This window comes from Triticum dicoccoides, chromosome 6B (assembly GCF_002162155.2).
Source record: "Triticum dicoccoides isolate Atlit2015 ecotype Zavitan chromosome 6B, WEW_v2.0, whole genome shotgun sequence".
NCBI lineage: Eukaryota > Viridiplantae > Streptophyta > Magnoliopsida > Poales > Poaceae > Triticum > Triticum dicoccoides.
In genome coordinates this window covers 705548680-705565866 of record NC_041391.1, presented here as the reverse complement: position 1 = coordinate 705565866, position 17187 = coordinate 705548680, and the positions used below count along the sequence as shown (strand labels likewise).

At 47.2% G+C, this 17187-nt stretch overlaps 3 protein-coding genes across 3 annotated transcripts; 1 reads left to right on the top strand and 2 right to left on the bottom strand.

Moving 5' to 3' along the window:
- Positions 1–546: 546 nt before the first annotated feature.
- On the bottom strand, positions 547–2135 carry LOC119321851 (AT-hook motif nuclear-localized protein 20-like). The gene is made up of 2 exons (XM_037595370.1): positions 1987–2135; positions 547–1756 (listed from the first exon to the last, which is right to left on the bottom strand). The coding sequence occupies exon 2, from the start codon at positions 1749–1751 to the stop codon at positions 870–872; it is 882 nt and encodes a 293-aa protein (XP_037451267.1). The 5' UTR covers positions 1752–1756; positions 1987–2135; the 3' UTR covers positions 547–869.
- A 3937-nt stretch (positions 2136–6072) lies between these two features.
- LOC119324827 (bet1-like SNARE 1-1) lies at positions 6073–9810 on the bottom strand. The gene is made up of 6 exons (XM_037598595.1): positions 9685–9810; positions 9526–9576; positions 7564–7708; positions 6688–6744; positions 6554–6613; positions 6073–6470 (listed from the first exon to the last, which is right to left on the bottom strand). The coding sequence occupies exons 2-6, from the start codon at positions 9537–9539 to the stop codon at positions 6381–6383; spliced, it is 366 nt and encodes a 121-aa protein (XP_037454492.1). The 5' UTR covers positions 9540–9576; positions 9685–9810; the 3' UTR covers positions 6073–6380.
- Positions 9811–10012: 202 nt separating this feature from the next.
- On the top strand, positions 10013–12951 carry LOC119324826 (deoxyhypusine hydroxylase-B). The gene is made up of 7 exons (XM_037598594.1): positions 10013–10243; positions 11296–11429; positions 11517–11743; positions 11828–11966; positions 12182–12308; positions 12403–12521; positions 12608–12951. Exons 1-7 carry the CDS (start codon positions 10099–10101, stop codon positions 12647–12649), a joined length of 933 nt encoding a protein of 310 aa, XP_037454491.1. The 5' UTR covers positions 10013–10098; the 3' UTR covers positions 12650–12951.
- The last annotated feature ends 4236 nt before the right edge of the window (positions 12952–17187 follow it).

Genomic DNA, 17187 nt, shown 5'->3' with positions numbered 1-17187 from the left:
CCAACCTAGCTAATTGCGTGTGAAAATCCGCACATCGAGCTATCTGCTTCTCTGATCCAATGGAACAGTAACGATGCATGCACATGACATTGCCACTTGTGCTATAGATCTCCATTGCCATCGCCAACGAGCTACAGATGCACCTTCGCATTCGTCGCGGTACCCAATCAAATTAAGTTCAAACTAAAAAAATATGGGGGACCATTGTAAAGAGCTTGCACTGGATCGAAACAGCATGAGAGATCTGGGACCAACTGACACCAAGCTACTTACTAACTATACTTGATCAACAAACTAGCCACAGTACTAAAAGTGTTGTGCTATATACTGGTTACTAACTTACTATCATGCATGTATGAATGCGTGTGTTCCTTGGGAATAACTTAGCAACAATCACATGCTAGGGAGTAGGGACTAGAAGAACAAGTGGCAGTAAACAAATCCAAACAAGAGAACAAACAAAAGTTTGCTCTGAATTTTGAAGTTCATCACCCCTAACCATTTAGAGAAATTAAGCATATATATATATATATCGATCGACGGATCACGGATGGATGAGGAACTGAACATTAATTCCATGATGAATTAACCAAACATTGCATGAATTGACCAGAGCTAGCTATATCTCTAGCTCAGTTGATAATTCAGTAGTAGACAACAATAAACACACCAGCAAATTAGAAAATTATTTGACCATAACAACATATAAGAAACTAAGTAGCAGTACGAATTCGCTCTAATTAATCACCACTAGATAGCTTGGATCGTCATATGTACTAACCTAGCTAATGGCGCCAAGTGACTCCAATGGAACAGTAACCATGCAGCATGCAGTGCACCACGCCATTTCGCCATTGCCGTGCGCGCCATCAGTAGGGAGCGCGGGAGTGCGGCGCCCATGGGAACCCGTCGCCGCCGCTGCCGCCGCCGCCGAGATGCCCGTTGTTCGGTGGCATGTTGAACATCGGCATCGCCGCCGACGGGTCGGGCATCCCGTGCCCGTGCCCGTGGACGTGGACGCCGCCGGCCATGAGCGGGTCGTGCGCCATCGGCGGGCCCGAGCCCTCGTCCTCGTCCTCCAGCGGCAGGCGCTCGTAGGTGGCGTTGGCGAACGTGGACGCGATCACCATGACGGGGCCCGCGGCGACGAGCGAGCCCACCACGCTGCCGCCGACCACCTGCCCCTGCCCGCCGGCCAGGTACACGGTGAGCCCCGTGGACCCCGGCGGCGCGGGCCCCGGGAGGAAGGTCCCCGTGAGCGAGAGGATCTCGAAGCGGCCGTGGAGGGCCACCACGGCGCCGCCGGGGGCCGACGGCTGGCGCAGCGCCACGTTGGCCACGGTCCCGGCGCCGCTGAGCACGCACACGCCCCGCTGCCGGCGGCGCGAGAACTGCGCGATGGCGTCGCACACGTCGGCGCCGCCGGCCACCTCCATCACGTGGCTGCGCAGCGCGTTGGGGCTGTCGCGCGTCACGAAGATGGGCGGCTTCGGCTTGTTCTTGGACCCCGGCGGCCGGCCCCGGGGCCGCCGGTTCGGGGCGGGCACCACCGCGCCCAGATCGCGCGGCTCGCCGCCACCGACAGCGTCCTTGTTCTCGTCCGCGTGCTCGCCGCCACCGGACGTCGGGCTGGTCTCAGAATCTTTGACAACGAGCGCGAGCGACTCGACCTTGGGGCCCGACGAGCCGGACGGCTGCTCCGGCGCGACGCCCGGCAGCCCCAAATGGCCGTCCCACCACCGGTTCGCCATGAAGTCTTCGGTCACCACATGCAAGCACAACACAAACACACACAGATCATGTAAGCTTCCTTCCACCATATCCACACAAGCAGAACACACAAGAAAAACAGCAAGATGAATGAATTTATCTACCCTCTCCTCTCACAATAAGAAAAGGGCAGAAAGGAGGAAGAGATTTTTGTAAGGATACAAATATTTGGGGAGATCTAATGCACAAACACAAGCACATATTCAATTTGCATACCTTGAAGATGAATCTAGGAGACCAAGTTGCACCTGTGATCTAGTCTAGCTAGCTAGCTAGAGAGAGAGAGAGAGATAATGAGGTAGCTAGAGGAGCATTGGGGAGCTGTGGCTTTCTCTGAAGTGTGTAGAGGGAGGAGGAGGCATGCAAGTGGGTATAAGAAAGGAGGAGGAGGATAAAGAGGGTTGATGGAGGCTGGGGAGAGACTTTGGGTGCCACTATAAACTAATCAACAATAATTAATTAAGCAGGGAGCCTTTTATCCAAGGTGCACCCTTCTAAGCTCACCCCCACCACCCCCCAAGCATGCTCCTACTAAGGGGTTTTTCGGATTTCGCTTTGATCTGGCTGGCCATTGGTCCCCTATTGCCCATGTGAATTCAAATCGCGGGCTATATTCAAATCCCCCGGTACACGTTAAAATTTCACTCTGGAGTAGGGCTTTTTTTATTCGTATAAGCGAACCGGTCCCTATTCGTTTCTTTACTCCACATAAACTCTTCTATATCGCACACTTGGACTGGTCCCCTACTGAGGTGGCGGTGCGCCGTTCGGTAGGCGTGCAAAATAATCCCTAAAGTTTCTCTCCCCTTTATTCGTGGCTGAGAGAACTGGGCATGTCCGCTGATTGTTAATATGTGTAAGTTGTGACGAGTAAGAATCTAACAGGTCGATCCGCAACAACTAACGCTCTCACGTGAAATGACCAATTTACCCGTCGTCCCCAACAAATTTTAATCGGGTGTGACATTTTTGGCTTCCTCCCACCACACTACTTTAACTCGTAGGTTTCTTTTGTCCTGAAATGGGATGGTACATGATAAGGGTAGGGTGGGCATAGTGTTTTTTTTGTTGGTATTATGGATGGTAATTAGGACTGTGCTAGATGGAAATATGTGTCTAGTTGGGTATTAGGGTTTTTGTGTGCGTGGGGGTGGCTGGTGGGGTGCATGTACGGTGCATGTCCTTTTCACAAAGCTCCCGACATCCCAACTAAACAAAACCAGCCTCGCTTGCAGCCAAACTGATTTAATTAACATATTTCTTCCCTGGGTCCATATTAAGTGATATATTTCTTCACATGAATTAATTAACTGACAATTGCCGTTTGCAGTGTCAAGATGAAATCGTATAATCTTCAACCTAAAATTTGTTTCCGAAGAAAATAAATAAATTTGACCTCGGGAGTTTGTTTCCATGAATTTGTTCTGATGCAATGATTATACCCTTACATGCTTCTGACCTGTTAATTAACTAGGTACAAGTCTTAGGTTCTGAGTTTAGAAATTATTGCGGGATATCTGTGTGCACTTTGCCAATGGTACACATATTTATTTAGGCGTCAGTTATGACTTCTCATTTTGTTAAGAGAAGCTTCACAAAGTAGATTAGTTGCAATTGTTGATACCCTTTATTGTCGTTGTCAACTAATGACAAGAATATCATTATGCATTCTACAATAATGCGTACAAGTTTTATTCCGTTTGATGTTTCCCGTTAGTTGGAGACAAAGTAATCAATCAATCAGATGACATGTTCATGAAGAACATCTTCAACCAGTACTTGGAACTCTTAATTAAACATGTCCTACATATATGCATAGAGCAGTCAAGGACTTCAACTACTGGTCACTTATTCCAACATGAGTTTATATTAGTACATCTATATATATAATGTCATGGAATTTATTGCCAAATATGTTGTTGAGGCCTAGAGATAATTAAGCGCCTATTCAACGTTTCAGTACTCAGGTAGGCAAGATATACAAAGGGTACTTCAGGCTGGCAGAGTAATGAGATTTTTGAAGCTACCTGCAGGTAGGCATGCTTTAACTAATCATGGCAGCGTATAAAAAATCATGTATGCTTTTTATGTTAGATCTCTCTGTATGCCAACAAACAGATGATGATGTTCGGTGATGCTGAAATATATACGTGCTTTAACAAATCGGCGAACTTCATGACATAAGATTCCCGTTAATCATAACATATTTCATGAAATTAATCATTGTGATCTTGGTTGGATAAGATGTACCCGGTGTAAACAACATGCTCTAGAAATTCTCAGTGTAAGCCCAAGTCATTCCAGCAAAATACTTTCACAACATAATCAAATCTTCTTGTTTCATCTAAATAAATAAAAATTTACATCCGTTCCAAATTACTTGTCTTAGATCTGTCTAGATACGGTATCTAGACAGATCTAAGACAAGTAATTTGGAATGGAGGGAGTAGGAAACTTATTCAATAGATGCACGAACAAATACGTACAGCGCTTTCCCTACCCTAGCCGCCGCCAACAGCCAGGCGACTAGGGAGGCGATCTCCTTCCACCGATCTCCACCGGCCGGTGCGCTGACCCCCTCTCCCTCCAGCCGCTGCTCCGGTGGCAGGAGGGAGGGGGGACCCCGTTCCTCCGCTCTGTAGTTAGGTTTTGGATTTGTAGGTCGTGGTGCGTCGTTGGGGTGGTGGGAGCGACGCACAGACGAATAAATCTGCCTCAGCTTCACTCCCATACCGGCGGTGCCCTTCACGGCGGCGTCTCGGAGTTGATGGCATCGTGTCTCTGCCGATCCTTCAGATCGGCAGCGTTAGGGTTCATGGATGGTGTTGGCGAGGCGGCGGCGACGACTCCATCAGGTGTGTCTCTCCTTCTGCCCTGTCCCCGTTGCTATGGCGTTGTCTCCGACGTCATGGTGGAGCAGGGAGGTTTTGTCGTTCAGGAGTACGCGCAGGCGGTTGTCTACGCAAGTGACAGCTGGAAGATGGAGAATCTTGTGTTGGGTCTGTGGTTGAAGGCTGACAGTTCTGCTTTCCTCCTCCGACGTCGTCGTCATGCGGGGGTGTCAGTTCTGAAGTTCGATGGCGTGTCCGGGGATATGTTGCCCCGGTCTGATTCTTTCAACGGCTATGGTTTTGCTTCTGGAAAACCACTTTGGAGATCCGCAAAGTTGCTGATCAGCGATGGAGCCGCGTCGAGCTTGGGTGAAGAGGTGATCTGTCTTTTTACCCTTTGGTGTCCGCTTCGGTGGTGTCGAAGGAGAGGGACAGACGTTGGAATTTTGCATAGGATTTTCCTATCGTTTCAGTCTTGTATGGTCGGTGCTTACGTGCCTTGTAACTTGATCTTTATTCTATATAAATGAGACACGTATTACCATGCAAAAAAACTTATTCAATAGATAGATATAATTGTTGCAGAAATTGACAATAACATCGCTATTCCACTGAAATCACATTTGATTAATTACACAGCGTAGCATGTCCAAGCAACAGTTGATTTGGGGAGAAGAACAAAATCATACAGATGCACGCCTAACTCATGTGGTCCATGCCTGAGATGCATCAAATACATATATAGATAGATATACAAGATATGCAAAGTACAGTGAAGATCCTGCCATGCTCATATCATATGCCTCCACCCCACTCCAATCTCAAAAGGAAAAGGACAGGGCAAAAGCCAAATGCAAGCAGTTAATTAAGTATGCAAACCCCTAATATCTCTTTCTTTTTTTTCCTTCTTTCCACAAAGCACTGCCCACTAATCAATCAGCATGGTGGCACACCCCCCAGGGATGGATAACCTAAGCTTTGTCAAACTTTGAATGGGGTGGTGTGCATGACACATCTAACACACCCCTAACAACTACAGAATGCAAATCAGGCACTAATCAGCTGCATCCACAGCAGGCAGCAGTAGTAGATTAAGGGTTGTTCATATGCATGTATCTGGTGCTGCTGGTAAAGAAATGAGGGTCGTGCCTCTGATTAAGATTGGCTGCTGCGTGCAATTATCTATGCTAATGACAGGTGTCCCGCGCCTGTTCCCACACGATTAGGGCATCTTGGCCTCAATAATTGCGCCGCGCCAGTTGTTAATCGCGCGACTAAACCACCCGCTGACCTCAAGTCTTGGCCTGAAAACTATGCTTACACAATGCAGCAGCTGCATTGTTATTTCGGTTTTGGACCCGTCCCTTTGGCCGCGGGCGGGACGCGTGTCGCGCTCGCGGCTACCCCAGATAAGCGCTCAAGTAAACTCCTGTCTACCGGTAACCAAAACCCCAGGAGAAAAATAATGAACTTGTAGTAGCAAGCATTCCAAAGTATACTACTAGTAGTAGTTATCATACATGTAGCATGACAGTGCAAACAGGCAAAGAGTTGACTCCATATTCTGTAATTACTTACACATCACCAGAGCAAAAAAAGAAGGAAAGGGCTGTAATCCACACACGGTGCAAACTAGCGACACTCGGATCGACATACTTTTGACAGATTAAGTACATACGACATGTAGATCGACCGGCGCAACCATTTTCAGCATGTTCTCGGGCACCCCCACTCCACACATAGCCTGAGGTAGGAAGAGGATGCAACCCAAGGACCCTTCTACCTGGTCAGGTAGTACACTAGCATGAAGAGCGCGACGAATGACGCCACGAGTGTCCCCATCCTCCTGCTCGACTTGGTCTCGAACACCTACGTTCATGAAGATATAGATCGTCTCAGGAGAATACAAGGGGAAGATGCACGACGAATCGTTAATTAATCCGCTCGCTTACCGTCTTGAATTTGTCCACTGTTCCAGAGAGAAACCCCCTTGATGAATCCATGTCATTACCCTGAATAAGGCATGTGATGGTAAGATAGCAGAAGCAGTAGATTCAGATCTTTGAAGAGAGTAGATACAACATACCATTCTGTCCAGCATCCGGTTATGAGCCTCCACCTCTTCATTTATATCACCTGATATCTACAGAATGGTAAACAGCTTCAGTAATCTTCAAGCTGGAAAGGCAGATACATACAATTGAGCAGAACATCATGAACTACGGAAGCGACTGCTACTCATTTCATTTGTCATTTGAGAACTGAACCTTCAACAACTCTACTACTTAAACCTGGTCATGCCTAATTGTTCAAAGAGAGATTCGCAAGCAAAATTCAGACTGAGAACGCCAACAGTTAGACAAGAATCATCGCATGTTCTGGGTCCAAATGTTCCTCACGCTTTTTACTTTGCAGGCTACCCCCAATAGCTCATCGACCAACACAAGATTCCGTCAACAGCTCATTTATTCACTAGGTTACAAAGCGTAGAGCCAAATGTATCCCCACACTCAAAAGGAGTTGATCCAATACATATTATATGAGGAGGCTGGTCAAATTGCATCAGTTAAACCAACTAGTATATTACAATTCACAAGATCCATTAAGTTAAGATTCCTTCTCATCTAGCAATTTGAAGGGGGGAAACTCATGCCGAAAACCTATGCTTAATTCCTCACTGGCTATTCAAACTAAATGGTCCAGGAACGCACATGGTTACCATGGATACCAGTCCAGATTAGTACTATCTATAAAGTTGCAATTTCTAAAGTTGTTCGTCTCTTAGTTTTGAGAGGAAAGGATGTTCCTTTTTAGAAAGCGTACAACTAAAAATATCTTCTTACCATCTTAGCTAAGCGATACAATTGGAAGATAAACAAGCACAATCAATATGTGATACACCAACTCTTTACATAAAACGAAGATAGAGCATTCAGATATTCAATCATTATGTGGCACTCACCCTCTTGAGAATGCTGACTCGATCTTGCAATCCATCCATAGCTCGCTCATTCTCATGTTCATCTATCTCATGTGAAGAATAAGCTGATGCTCGGATTCCACCTTCTTCAATGCCATCAAAGAGAGCAGTTCTGGTGCTTCGGTAGCTATCAAAAGTGCAGAGAATAGTTATATAGCAAACACCCTGCCTGTATAACACAATTGCCCTAACTTCTATTCATATATATACTCCTAGAGCTGTCACAGGGTATAGATGTTACAGTACAACTAGGACGCAGCAACAGAGTGCAAGACATGAGATGTGCTATAAACACTTGGCATTGCCATAAGTTTTTCGTGTTAGCAGATTTCTTGTTAGGGTATTTGCTATATATAGTGCCACATCAGGCAGGGTGTTGTGTTTACTTCGCACCGCATGTTTGGCACCAAGTTCAGTCTTCGCCGATAAATAGAATATCAACTCGCCTTAATTTCTCTCCCATCATCCTATGTTTCATTCAGTATTTTGCTCCATAATGCCATTGAAGATTCAGGCTACCTTAAAACCATGTTGGATCGACATTGGGATGCCTTAAACAAGGTAGAAGAAAACAAGAGAAACAGATTCATGTATTAGACTGAGAGTTTATCATGTCTTTTGCTTTCCTTGTATAGCAGTGGAATTCCCATTTTTAATTAGAGTGGCTAACAACATGTTATCTCCATGCCCGATGATAACAGTTTGTAACAAGTATGAAATGCAAGAATACACAATACTGCAATTCATTCTGCTATAGCCTACAATGTTAGAATAGTAGCTCCGGAGAGTCCAGGTTCTTAGCTCATTGATCTGATGGGAGGGTAAGATCAATGTCATGTCAGTATGTCACAATGACTGCTAAGAGTAGACGTTGTCAATTCAACTAGAGTGGACAAACAAACAGTGAGATGATGGCAATGCCAGGAGTGGTCATTATAGTAAATCTGGTGGAACTGAATAATAGGAACTGCCTGTGCAAGATTGAATAATCCTGTCATGAAAAAGGGATACGAATGAGAGGCTACCATGCCTTGTATTCATTTCCTACAACGAGATAGCATTTGAATTTCCTTCTTTTCTAATAAGAGTGGCTAACAGGATGTTATATTCATAACAGTTTGTAATAAGAATGAAATGCAGGAATACACAATACATCAGTTCCACCAATATTTCATTTTGCAATAGCCTATAATGTAAGAACAGTAGGTCCCAAGAGTCCAGGTTCTTGGTTCACTGATCTGACGGGGGTGTAAGACCAATGCCATGTCAGTACGTCACCATGCCTGCTAAGTTTAAATGCATCTCCCTTCAACTAGAGTAGACAAATAGACAGTGAGATGCTGGCAATGCCAGGAGTGGGGCATTGATTGCCAATTTGGTGAAACTGAAAAATCAGAACTGTATATGAACATAAGCTGATGAGCAAAAAAATAATAAAAACCATCGATCTTTGTTCCAAATATTCAACATAAGCTGTCGGCTGCGTACGCCTGTGATAGTCAAACAAATGCAGGCATAACTAGAACACCGAGCGGACAGCGGTGACTAACTAGTCATCTGGCAAGAGCATCACCATGGCCCCATCGAGTTCAGCACCGCAATACCGCCGATGACCGTTCCCAGCAAGGCAGCAGCAACCTAACCAATTCACTGGAATTCCAAACCGTCGAACCATGACACTTGGACCAGCAACAAAGAGGACCAGAGTAACAAACAGATCACCTCGATCCTCTAGGCTCACAAATGGACAGCACGCATCGCACTACCAACTCCACGAATCGGACGGCAATCCTATGTGTCACGGCATCCCATTGAGCGCGAACGAGGCTAGGCCTGCAGGCAGGAACGAATCTCGCCCGCCCTCGTGAACCCTAACCCCCGCCCTAATCAGCGGCCCAGAAATTCGAAAAGGCAGAATGGATGATGGAGCGCATCGAAGCTTACCCCCTCGCGTTCATGGCGCCGGACGTCGGTGTTCGGCTCCCTCCACGGCCCCTGCAGAAGAACCCAGCACCGCCCGCGATCAGAGACCCGGCCACAGGGGCGCCGAAAACAAAGGAAAAATTCCGGGAATAAACACGGAGGTGGGTGGATTCGGGGTACCCGTGGATCTCCGGTGGCTCTGCCTCTCAATTTCGCGCCGGATCGGCGGCTGGCTGGCGTCGGCGTCGGCGTCGGGGGAGGAGGAGGACGGGGGAATGGCAGGCAGGGGAGGGGGAGGAGGAAGAGGGAGGCGGTATAGTGGTAGCTCGTAACTGCCACGCGGGCCCGGGCGAGGCGGGGCCCGCTGGCAGCGACGGCAGGCTGCTCGGCGCACGTGGCGGCCTCCGGATGGGGGCGGTGACGTGTCCCGCCCCGATCGGACGGCCAGGATCGCGCGGGGCTGCGTAGAGCCAACGCGCACATTCTTCTTCCTTTCTTTCTTTCTTCCCAGTTCCTCTTCTCTTCTCTTACCGCCGCCGCCGCCGGAGGAGTGAGCAGCAGCGTGAGTCGTCGGCGGGGACGGAGGGGCCGGAGATGGGGTTCGAGTCGTCGGCGGAGACGGAGCGGTTCCTGTGCGAGCGGCTGCTGGACGCGGCGCAGCCCATCGCGGAGCGCTTCCGCGCGCTCTTCTCCCTCCGCAACCTCCGCGGCGACGGCCCCCGCCGCGCCCTCCTCCAAGGTGCCGTCCCCTCCCCCTCCCCGTCGACCACAGTAGCTTTAATTTGATGCCGCGGGTAGTACAGTTTGCTTAGGTTCCGCATCCGCTGCAGGGGAGCACAAGCTTTACTACAGTAGCTTCGATGCGTAGTTTCAGCAACCAGTACAGAGAAATACTGGGATCTCCAGTGTTCCCCGGACCTGATTGAGCCCAGATCGCAGCTATACTCGCGTGCTCCACTGGTTTTCCTGCTAGTAGTACTGATAGCTTTTTTTTTTTTGCGGGAAAGTAGTACTGATAGCTTGAAAGCTTGCTCAGCATGGTTGCCGTGTTCTTTGCCCAATTGAATGGGCCGTTTGGTTGGTATAGGTAGCTTCGTGTTGATTTTCAATCTGCGTTAGCAGCTAGCTACTTGGTGAAGTTTAATCTGTTAATAGCTTCTTCGACCCTGACTGAATATAGATTTCATGGGCGTATGTTAGTTGATTCTGTGCTAATAATATAGGTTGAGCTTGGGTTGCCCTCCATGAAACCTGGTACTTCACTTGTCTAGCTGGGTACTTTTGGCACCTTTCGTCCATTTAGTTTATGAAGGGCTTCTCACACTGTTAAATGGTGCTAGTTTTGGTTGGCCCTACTTAGTAGGTCTGGAATTGGATGTGGTTCTGTGTGTTCATTGCCTGCTGGTATATCTGCAGGGAAGCTTGAATTAGCACCTACCTTTTGTATGGATTTGTGATCCTAGGATCGTTGCCTGTCCCGCATCTGTGTATATTTCTCTGTCTCCAGATTATTCATCTGTTGATATGTATACATGATGAATTGCTCAAAGTTCCAGCATCTACCACCTTTTCTCTGGGGTTTCTTCTTTGTAGATGATATTCCATTAGTTATTTCCTTGTTCACTTTGCTTAGTTTTGAAATTATATGGTATTTTACTTCAGATCTGCTGTTAGTAGCAGATCCTACTGCCTAGCTTTATAATTCTACCGATGTTTGTTTAATCTATCACTGAAAATATGTAGCAGAAGGAGATGGTTAAGAAAATCTGATCTATTTTCTTGAATGCTCAGCTGCAAGGGATCCTTCCAACTTGCTTGCACATGAGGCTGCATTTGCACTTGGACAAATGCAGGACGCTGAGGCTATCCCTGCATTAGAGGGAGTTCTCAAGGATCTTTCACTGCATCCAATTGTCCGCCATGAGGTAGTTTACCATCACAGCAGCTAATGTTGTCTGCTCTTTCTAGTACTTTAATATCCATTTGAGAAGCGTGATATGTTTATTGATCAGGCTGCTGAAGCCCTTGGAGCTATTGGCTTGGAAAAGAGCATTTCCCTGTTAAAAGAGAGTTTAGTAGCTGATCCTGCCGTGGAGGTGCAAGAAACGTGTGAGTTGGCTCTTAGACGGATAGAAGGGCAGAAGAATGCTAGTGGCGCTGAAAGCACAACAATTTCGCCTTATCTATCAGTTGATCCAGCACTGCCTGCCAAGCAAGGACTCTCAGTAGAACAACTAAGGTATGTCTTTCAAGAGTTCTACATGTTTTTTCTGTCTCTAGTATGCATCATCTTGATATTATTGGCATGATGGATATTTTTCAGGGAGCTTCTCCTCAATGAGCAAGAAAAGATGTATGAACGTTATGCAGCTCTTTTTGCGCTTAGGAATGATGGCGGAGATTATGCTGTTTCTGCTATCCTTGAATCTCTAGGTGTGAAAAGTGCTCTTCTGCGCCACGAGGTTTGCTTGAACTTTAACCGATTTTCTGTTTGCTCTTGTACCACAATCATAAGTCTTGCTAAAGAACACAGACGAATAAAGCAAAACTATGCTGCATCATCTCAAATTTCTAGTAATTAGAATCGCCACGAAATTTTTTCTGCAACATAACCATTGTTGTTCTTGTTATTTTAGTGTGCATTGTTTATGATTTTTCTTCTTCTGCTGTCTTGCAGGTCGCTTATGTGTTAGGTCAGCTGCAGAACAAAGCAGCTTCAGATGCACTTTCTGGTGTTCTCCAGAATGTTGATGAGCACCCAATGGTCAGGCATGAAGCTGCCGAGGCCCTTGGTTCGATTGCAGGTAAATGATACCACATTATTTGCCACAATGATGTTTACTTCTCCGTTCCATGTTCATACATTATGTTGCTGAGATTATGGTATGTTTGATGTAGATCAAGAAAGCATTGCACTTCTAGAGCAATTCGCCAAGGACCCCGAGCCCATCGTCTCCCAGAGCTGTGAGGTAGCTCTCAGCATGCTTGAGTACGAAAGGTCGGGGAAGTCATTCGAGGTAACATACCTTGGCCTGGATCTGTGCAAAGGAACCGTTTCGAACACCGCGTAAATAGATATTTAACTTGTAGTTTTTCCATGCAGTTCCTGTTCCTACAGACTCCTCAGGTACAGCAGGAGTCCTGAGCTCAGCCAGGTCCAGGACAAGAAGGGTGATTGCCCAGGCCCCGGGGAAAATATAGGCCTAATATCATTAGATTCTAATATGCGTATGGGCTAAATATACACATTGACTTAGCATGCATCTGTAATCTCAAGTTGGCCTCCACACGGATTGTATTCGACTGGCGAGTACTGTAGAATTTTGGTCTTATGTTTGATATTACTGCTTGCATGATGCATGGCATGCAGTTGTATTCGATGAGGCGCAAAGAACACACTGAGCAGGGGGTTCGATATGAAAGGCTTCCCTTTTGTTGCTTCTTTTTTGGCTTGTTTGTTTGGTGCTTGTCCCTGGTAAAAAGGCGGTCTTGCCTCCTCATCTATATGTGTTTCTGTTTGAACTTTTGCAGGTTTTGTCCATTCTGAATTTCCATTGGGGCCTTGGTGACTTGTGTTATGCACTTGCTGAACTCATGGTTTTCATAAACATGGGCAGAAAATGCAGGCAAGTTTATTTATCAAGTAAAGAAAACAAGCCCCTGGTGCTGTATCTAAGGTCAGGAGCTTCTTGTAAAGGATCTGATGTTTTTTTTTTGAAACGGAGGCAAAAGATTTGCCTCATATATTAAATGAGGAGGAGAAAGAGTTTGTTACAACACAGTGCCAAGAAACGGCATGACAATTACTCTCGTAATAAGAAAGACCCTAAATTTTTCGCCCCGGCTTTAATCTAAAGGTTGGACTCTTCGATCACATTGTTTAGCAAGACATGCGGAGGGGCACTATTGTGTCTAAACACCCTTGCATTACGCTCATTCCAAATCACCCATGAAACCAAATGGTTATCGAAGCCTTCGCTTTTTGGTTGGCGGTGCCCTCGGCGCTCAAACTCGCCCACCATTCCTTGATGGAGTCGTACAAGTGCCATGCGGACGTGTCCACGTCGTGGATGCAGAGCTTCTGAATCACCATGTTCTAGAGCCTGAGGGTGAAGCGGCATCTGAAGAATAGATTGGGACCGCATTCCTGCACCCCTCTGCACAAGGGACAAGGGCCACAGTTTGGTCAGCCTCGCCTCTGCAATCTGTCTGCGGTCCAGATCCTATCTTGAAGCGCGAGCCAAGCAAAGAACTTGACTTTTGGAGGGGCCCAAACCTTCCAAACCATTTGGTCCATGGGGGAGAGGACCAAGCCCAAAAATTGCGCCCTGTACGCGGAGGCCGCGGAGCAGTTCCCGAAAGCTGTGTGCTTCCAAAGGATGTCATCGTCGGCAAGCTCATCAAGGTGGACCTCTTGGAGCAGCGTCCATAGGGCGAAGGATTGTGAAACATGCTCAATGGAGGCCGGTGTAGGTGGCCTGATTTTGAGAATCCACACGCTCTCCTTGAGGGCCTCCTGCACCTTCCAGCGCTTCCGCGAGGAAGCCTCATAAATGAGCGGAGTGATGTCTCTGGGCTTGCGACCCAGAAGCCAAGGAGAGTCCCAAAAAGGTGTCCGCGCACCATTGCCAACCATGATGGTGGTACATGCGTAGAAAAAATTTAGGTCATCCTCATCACACGGGTTCCCACCTCCAACCCACAGCTTTGTGGGCTCCTTCCACTCATACCAAGGCCACCGCAAACGCAAGGCCCGCGCGAACTAGAAGGTGTTTAGGACCCCAAGCCCACCATAGTCAAGCGGCCTACTGACAGTGTCCCAATTGACCTTGCACTTTGCCCCAGTTGTCTTACCCGATCCCAACCAAAGGAATGCCCGCTCGAGTCTGTCAATGTTTTGCAGGATGGTGGTTTGTATGACAAGCGGCGTGATGAAGTAGATGACTTGGGAAGCGAGAACCGACTTGACGAGCGCCGCGCGTCCAATGGTGGTGATGTTTTGGCCCTCATATGTTGTCAATCTACTCGCCACTTTATCCACTAAGAATTGAAGATCAGCAAGCTTCAGCCTCCAAATCGACAGCGGTAGCCCCAAATAACGGAGTGGAAAGGCAGCCCTAACAGCCGGCAGCCCATGGGTTATGCGGTCCAAGTCGAGGTTGCCACGTCTAATGGGCACCATTGAGCTCTTATGGAAGTTAGTGCACAGACCGGTGACGTCCCCGAATCCCCTCAGAATGGCCGCCAGGTTGTCCACATCTCTTTTGATGGGCGCAACAAACACAACCGCATCGTCCGCGTAAAGAGAGGTACGCACGATGACCCCTCTCCCACGGATCTTGTGCAGAAGGCCTTTCCTAGTTGCCGCGTCGAGGATTTGCTTCAAAGGGTCGATGGCAATGGCAAAAAGGAGAGGAGAGATGGGGTCCCCCTGCCGAAGCCCTTGGCCGTGATTGATGGGAGAGCCGGCTACCCCATTCAAGAGAACCCTCGAAGATTAGGAACAAAGGAGAGACGCAATCCGCTCCCAAAATTTGCTAGGGAAGCCACGCCTCCGCAGGAGGTCAAGCAAATACTCCCACTTGACGGAGTCAAAGGCCTTGCGAATATCCAACTTGAACAGGAGAGAAGGGGTCTTGCTCTTGTGCAGGCAACGAGCAAGGTTCCTAACAGACATGAAGTTGTCATGGATACTCCGCGTTTTGACGAAGGCACTTTGGGCGTTGGAGACGAGGGTGGACATGTGCGGTCCAAGCCTACTAGAGAGCACTTTGGCGATGAGCTTGGCGACCGCATGAATGAGACTAATAGGCCTGAAGTCAACGATGCTCTCCGCCCCATCCTTCTTGGGAAGCAACACAATATTCGCAGAGTTGAGCCAGTGGAGGTTTGTTGTGTGTAGGGAGTCGAAGCGCTGGATCACCGCCATGAGGTCGAGCTTGACGATGGCCCAACACTTCTTGAAGAACAAGCCAGTGAAGCCATCCGGCCCCGGGGCCTTGTCGCTAGGCATGCTATTTATTGCCTCAAGGACCTCCTCCTCAGTGAAGGGCGAATCAAGCTTGTGCAGGTCATGCGACTCCAGATTGAGCTCCTCCCAATTGAAGTCCATCGTACTTCCGCTTCCTCTTTTCATGACATGCAAGAAGTGGTCATGGATTATCTTCTCCTTGGCCTTGTGTTCGGTTACCCACCCTTGATCGTTCATGATGCGGTGGATGTGGTTTTTTCTCCTCCGTGCGTTGAATCGACGGTGAAAGAACTTGGTGTTGGCATCTCCTTCCTTGATGTTAGCAATTCGGGCACACTGCTTTTTGCGTGCTTTCTCAAGCACGGACAAGCTTATCACCCTTCTCTTAAGGCGAAAGGATCTGATGTTGCTACTATGTCAGTTGAGGAGGAGGATAGGGGGTGACATATATTCAGACCTCCTTTGATTCATAGGATTGGAATATCATAGGAATAGGAAAATCATAGAAAGTGAGGTGACATGCATCTCAATTCCTATAGGAAAAGAGATATCACTTGATTCATAGGATAGGAATTTTTCCATTGAGTTTAGGCTAATATTTTTTTCCTTTGAAATGTGAAGGATTGATGCCTATCCTACATAGGAATATGAATACATTCCTACAAACCAAAGGGCTACAAAGGAATTTTTCCTACAAATTTCCTACAAGATTTCTCCAAACCAAAGGAGACGTCAATTAAAAAACAAAAGAGTGATGTTACCGACCACATCGGTCGATCGGTCTCCTATCTCCGACAGACGTGATGAGTATCATATGCTGGAACCGTTGTGGTCTTGATGGACGGGCGCCATCACTGTGGTGGCTTGTGCGGCAATACCATCCCACCTTATTCCTTACTGGAACTAAAATGAGGGATTCGAAGGAGGCCCTGAATTTCGTGCCAACTATGGGTTTTACTGGTGGTTTTGGTGTAGGCCGTGTCCTTGGTGTTGGTTTGGTTTTTGTTTTGGCAAAGTTTTGTTTTGGTTTCTCCGAAGCACTACCATGCATTGTGTTAATGTTGAAGTGATGGAGGGGAACTCTGCCTTGGAGAAAGGTCAGAGACATGAATTCTGGAACCTACTTCGTCGGTTAAGTACCCATAGGTCTGGTCCCTGGATTTGTTGTGGTGACTTCAGTGAGGTGCTAGAACATGAAGAACACATTGAGCTGCTTCCCTTGGCCAATACTAAGATCAATAGTGAGAACACATGACCCGACCCTTGTTTCTTGTTGATAATCTCAGTGTCTCACCTCTTGGTGTTGATCCCTTTATCTTCTTGTGATAATTTTATTTTTTGCCCTAATCAATTGATTTAATTTTGGATGATCTAGGTTGTTTGTGGTGGAAAACTCGGAACTGTTTTTTTGCCTTGTTATGGCTTGATTTATACACTCCTAAGTGTTGATTTTGTGGACAGTCATGTGTTTTACTGTTGGGCAAAAGATCTAATCTATGTGAAGTTATGTTGTTGCTGATATCATTGCCTTTGTGTTAAAAGTGGAACCTCCAAGAGAATGACTTCAAAGATCCCGGAAAATGTGAAGCTCTTTCCAACGTCAATTACTTGGGAACAAAGGCATGAACATTAACAACACTTGCATAGCTCAAAATCATTCGTATCATCGATTTTCTTAGTGTTGTCTCGCCTTCATGCCTGTTTTTCAAAAA